Raw genomic sequence first — 5,830 nt, 5'->3', positions numbered from 1 at the left:
CTAGGAGAAAGACCTGTGCAGTCACTCTGGCTGCATGTGTCTGCATTGTATTGTTCATTGTAACAGTGCCCTCAAGTTTAATTTTAAGCTAGGTAGCCAGTTTGGAGACTAGGCTGCCTCTGTAGTCTGGTCCACAGCTCAGATTTTTTGGTCATTTCCATATGAGCCAGATGCCTGTGCACAGAGACCTGCAAATTCACAAATCCACTACTGCAGGCCCAGTTGGAGGATTAAAGCCTAAAACTGGTGTGATCTATTTTGAACCACTGAAAAGCAATGGAGCTCTTTTCACTGATTACCAGTGACTGCTGAATCAAGCCTGGGAGCAATTTTCCCCCAAATACTGCGTATGTGTAAACACTGTTTTGCTGTATCTCTGTATCTAGCAGAGTGTGATATGGATTCTACAGATTTGCTATGATGCAGATAAAATTAGTCTAGAAAAAGATCATGGCTCTCAGCTTGGCTCTGGTAACTAGCAAGCATCAAAGGAGTTGCTAATTTGACAGGAACTGGGCTCCACAAATTCAGGGAATTCTGTATGTTCGCTGTTGGCAGGAAAGAGATGGTTCTTGTGTCATTTGCAGCCTGTGTTCATCTTGAGATATGTGCACTACAAAGGTCTTAATTTGGCCATAAGGAATACCGAACTATCTCCATGGTGCCTAAGCTATTCTGTAACCCTGAATAAGATGGGGTATAAACTGTATGTTTGTCAATATCTGCTTTATTCTAATCACATCTAGGCTGGAGGACAGGTCACATCCAGTTATGCTATAAAGACCCTCTCTGTCTGCACCAGAAGTAATAGCCAAGCTCGGGAAGATCTAGTGAAGTCAGATAAAGGTAAGTGCAGTGACAACTTCACTAGTTAGAGACTGAATGCAGAGATGTAATCTCAGTATCACCCAATTACTTTCATAGAATCATAGAATCATAGAATGGTTTGGATTGGAAGGGACCTTAAAGCTCATCCAGTTCCAACCCCCCTGCCATCAGCAGGGACACCTTCCACTAGACCAGGTTGCTCAAAGCCTCATCCAACCTGGTCTTAAACACTTCCAGGGAGGAGCAGCCACAACTTCCTTGGGCAACCTGTTCCAGTGTCTGACCACCCTCACAGAGAAGAACTTCTTCCTAATATCTAATCTAAACCTCCCCTCTTTCAGTTTAAACCCATTTCCCCTTGTCTTGTCATTAAGTGCCCTTATGAAAAGTCCCTCCCCAGCTTTCTTGTAGCCCCTTCAGGTACTGGGAGGCCGCTATAAGATCTCCCCGGAGCCTTCTCTTTTTCAGGCTGAACAGCCCCAACTCTTTCAGCCTGTCTTCATAGGAGAGGTGCTCCAGCCCTCGGATCATCCTGGTGGTCCTTCTCTGGACTTGTTCTAACTGGTCCATGTCTTTCTTATGTTGGGGGCTCCAGAACTGGATGCAGTACTCCAGGTGGGGCCTTACAAGAGCGGAGTAGAGGGGCAGAATCCCCTCCCTCGACCTGCTGGACACGCTTCTCTTGATGCAGCCCAGGATACGATTTCTTCCCATCTAGAAGGACACTGGACACTGGGTTTTGCTCTTGCAAGACTAGCCGTGTTTTCCGAGTAATGTGCTGCTCCCCCTCCTGAAATGGTGCTTAGTGAGCTTTCGCTCTGTCTGTGGATGGAAATAGGCACACATTAGATAATAAGCCTGAGTTAGAGAAACTGTGCTTTACTCTAGTAAAATGGCTTGATATGCTTTTTTAGAGCGAGAAATATGTACGTTTTGAAAAAAGTGCTTGTAAATTGTAACTGAATTGGGTTGTAGTTCCCGAAGTTAGTGGCTAAAATAAGAAGCGTCATTTAGACATTTGATTTACAGAGATTGAGGCTGTTTATAGTTTTCTTCAATTTATGTGTGGCTATTTGGCCTGGTATTAAAAGGAAATGGATATAGAGACAGAGTGACAATATCAGACCAGGTGTCTTAGGGTGTTTTCAAGTATATTTGCTCTAGTTATGTGATATAACACTACTTAGATTGCTTTAAAATCCAGGTTCAATGAATCCTAATGTAACTACAACAGAGAATACTGAAGTTTTATCTTAAATGGTTGAACCTGTCACGAAACTGTCAGCTCATGTAATTCAACTTGAACCCTAAGGATTTCCACTCATTAAAAGCCTTTCAGAGCATCATCTCCCTTTTGTACACCTCCTATTAGTTCCACTGTCATCTGTAGATGAAGCTTTCATTTCCTCAAATTAGCAATAACACTTCACTTCCAGTCTTTCCACCAAAACTCTGCTATTAATCTTGTGAGTCACTATTTCTTATTTTTCTCATCTCTGTTTGCCTACCCAGACGTTACCCTGTTGGAATCAAGCTATAGTCCCGTAACATGAAATTGCATTCCAGCTGGGCCACTTAGTTCAGCTCCTGCACCAGCCACTGTTGCTCTCTGGAGCAGCACTGCCTTTTCAGATTATATTATTGCAGGAGAAAAGGTGGGATGTGATCTGGAAGAACAGATGGGACCATCAAAGAAAACCAAAGCAAACCTATGTAACCCCCAAGGGAAGTTCATGCATGTGAAAGCCAAAGCTGTATTTTATTTAGAAGGCAGTCTAAGCTGCCTTGCTCCTTCAGGTTTTCTAAAAAAATGCCTGACACAAAACGGTGCTCGCTCTCTAGGAGTTTAGGTAAAGACAGGAGAAAATGTTCAGCTCTACTTGAACAAATCCGTGTGCATTCTGTACAATTAATCTCTCTTTCTCACAGGGTTCAGTGTGCTGCTGAAGCTCTTGGACTCAGAGAATGAAATGATTGTGGGAAATGCTGCTTTCTGCCTTGGCCAGTGCCTTGTTGTTCCTGGAGCAGCGACGTCCTTACTGGATTCCAATGTTGTGATGATTTTGTTGAAACATGCTGGTGGTGATGCTACGAGAACTTCAGTGCAGGAGAATGCAGCAATTGCTCTGGGGAAGCTTTGTGTCGCTGAACCAAGGTAGTGTAAGAAAGACTGTTGTTCTCCTGCACTATCTGGTTGTTCTCAGGTGATAATTCTGGAAAAACTGAGCAGTGTCAGTCAGTTCTGCTCATAGAGCAAGGAGGTACAGGGCAGATGATTAGTTTGTATAAGTACTCCGTGAAATCAATCACCCTTCCTCCAACTAGGATTCCCTCTTGTGGTACTGTCCCCACAGTTCTGCTTTGGGGTTCCTTTGTTGCTAGTTGTCTGTCTTAACATTTTTCAAGGAGCTCATTTGGCATTGCTTTCTGATGTTACCTGTGCTGGAAGAATGGAAGGAGAAGGAGCGATAAGTTTGTAGAGGTCAGAGCAATAATGAGGGCAAAATAAAAGTATAAATGTCAGCAAAGAATGTCTGCTGCTGCCTGCCAAGAGTATGCCAAGCTCCAGCTAGCTGCAAACTGTCAACTGAACCTTGAACTGCATTCCAGACAGAGGAATTGAGTTCAGCTTGCTGATATACACACTGAACCACTGCAGAAAGCAAGGGATAATGCTTCTGTTGGAGATCCCAAATGAGCAATAGAGAAAGTGTCTGCTCTGAGATTTGCAAAACTCTCCAGAGATATAAAAGGGAAACACCTTGTGTTCTTAGTTTTGTTAATCTGAAATGTCACCTATTTGAACCATTGTCAAGTATTATTTAGAACTTTCATTTTCCTTTTTGTGGGGACTAGCAATCTAGAAACTCTGCTTCTCATGCTACTTTAGGAGGAACTTCTCAAATGTAGCCTTAAACATCCTTGACAGTTTGGGCATGGGGTACAGCAGAGCAGTGGAAGCTTGAAACTTTCATTGTTAGTAATCTTATATCTCTCCAGCAACCTTTCTCTTGTCTTTTCAGGCATATTTTTCAGCTGCGGGAACTCAATGGACTGGCCATCCTGAACTCCTCTATGAAATACGTGCATAGCACCTGAAGTCTTCAGGAGAGCTTCGAAACCTGCTGTTAATATCATTTGGTGTTGAGTGTTTTTTTCTTTTCTTTAATAAAGCTAACTCAAAGCATGTCAGCTTTTCAGTCCCTTTCCAAAGTGTTTGCTGGTCCTCTACCGAAGCCAGTGAAACAATAGCAACGTAAGTATCAGGAGAAAGAAGTTTGTTTATTACCTAGGCTAACAGCTGCAATAACACCTTGCATTCAGCTTGTCTTTGCTTTAATAAATGATGTTGCTCTTTCTTACTGGTGACCTCCTTGCTCGTTAATCACTGAGCAATGGCTCGTCTAGTGTACTTTCCCATTTGGGTCCAGTACCAGTGTATTGGAAGAAAATAGAAATAAATGGTGAGCTGTGACTTTGAAGAAGCCTTTTTTTCCCCCCCACAGAGTCCTCTGGTGACTAGATTATGATTCAGTATCGTGTGTGTGGTATCACCTCACACTTTACATAAACCTTAAACTTCATGTTTTCCTGCTTAAATGTGTTGGTCTTAATTTCACTAAGCGCTCAATCGTAGCGATAACTTATGACAATGAGGTTTGTTTATGAATTATGGGCCATTTATTTTAGTAGTGTTACGCTTACTGTCTTTGTAAATTTAATAATATCCCTTGGTCCTTTACTTTTGTGCAGAATCAGAGCAGTAGCTGACCTTCCTGATCTTCAGTACTTTCTCAGGACCCCTTGTGTTAATCTCTAATCTCCTCTGCAGTTGCTCATTTTTTTTTAAACAGTAACACAAATGGCACATCCTTCTAGCATCTGTGTTTTCTAGAGAGGTTAAAAATTAATTACTACTAATGGCAAATGTAATTTGAAAAGAAAGGCAGTAACACAATACTCTTAACTCTTAGGCATTCCTCCAAAAAGGCAGGTTAAGGTGCTTCTGGAAAGCCCATCTATTGAGGACTGTGCTGGTGATGCTAACGGAACAGCCGCTGTAGTACTGCTGACAGAAACCTGACAAATCTAACAAATCATCTCTTAACAAATAAACAGATGCATGTAGACAGAAATCTATACTGAGAGCTTGTAGAACTTAAGCTAGACAAGGACTTTGGCCATGAATACAATACTTCTTCTTTGCCTTGGTTTTGAACACAGGAAACAAAAGAATATATTACATTGAAATGAAACGGCACAGGGCAGTCGTGTTTGACTTTAAAATGGCTCTTCAATTTGCTTCCTTGACACCTGTGGGTGTATGTTCTAGATGTAATCTTGTCCCTTCAGAACAGCGGCTGACAAATTATATATCATCTCCTTTTCAAAATAGCAGCTGAATCATCTTAAAAGTCTAAAAGCTAAATATCTTTCTTGATCTTGACTGACAAGCTGGGTTTTGCTTAATGGAACCTTTCACATACCAGTTGCCATTGTCCCCAGAAGAAAATGGTGATCAGGTAAGAGAATCGCTTCTAACTTCCTTTTGCAAAAGGCTTTTGAGAACTGATTTGTCCTTGTGAAAAATATTTACTATTGCAGAATTTTTATGAGCACCCCAGGTTACCAGCAGGAACTATTGGCATTTGGGCTTAGGAAGCAGACCTGGGTGATCAAACAGTTACAGAAGGGGCATTGAGCTTGTACAAGCTATCGTCCTATTTGAAGAAAAAAAGAACCTGCCAGGAGATCCTACCTGGGAATCACCATGGGTTTCTGGATCACTTTTGTAGCATCTTTGTGCTTATAAAATGGTTGCACCAGTTTTTTATTGTTCACGAATATGTCTTGACTGGTATTCAGGTAGTATAACTCATGACAGTCTGTGGGAAGAGGCCCATGCCTTCTCAAGGGTAAATGGTCTGCAGAGAGTATGAATGTACTACCTACCATTTCTAGTAGAATTATTCCTTTAGTTACAACTGTTAAGTTTCATGCT

The 5,830-nt window shown here is 41.8% G+C and overlaps 1 protein-coding gene across 1 annotated transcript in view; it reads left to right on the top strand.

Annotated features, from left to right (window-relative positions):
- The window catches only part of TTC12 (tetratricopeptide repeat domain 12), a gene marked incomplete at its 5' end in the record, with an annotated part of 16,650 nt that extends 12,723 nt beyond the window's left edge, over positions 1–3,927 (top strand). Inside the window, 3 exons of the mRNA XM_010165773.1 lie at positions 747–846; positions 2,758–2,983; positions 3,852–3,927. Of these exons, the coding sequence (XP_010164075.1) occupies positions 747–846; positions 2,758–2,983; positions 3,852–3,927 (402 nt within the window). The remainder of the gene's footprint in view (positions 1–746; positions 847–2,757; positions 2,984–3,851) is intronic.
- Between the last annotated feature and the right edge of the window lie 1,903 nt (positions 3,928–5,830).

This window comes from Antrostomus carolinensis, unplaced genomic scaffold (genome assembly GCF_000700745.2).
Source record: "Antrostomus carolinensis isolate BGI_N321 unplaced genomic scaffold, ASM70074v2 scaffold3764, whole genome shotgun sequence".
In the NCBI taxonomy this organism is placed as follows: domain Eukaryota; kingdom Metazoa; phylum Chordata; class Aves; order Caprimulgiformes; family Caprimulgidae; genus Antrostomus; species Antrostomus carolinensis.
This window is presented reverse-complemented; position numbering and strand designations above follow the sequence as displayed.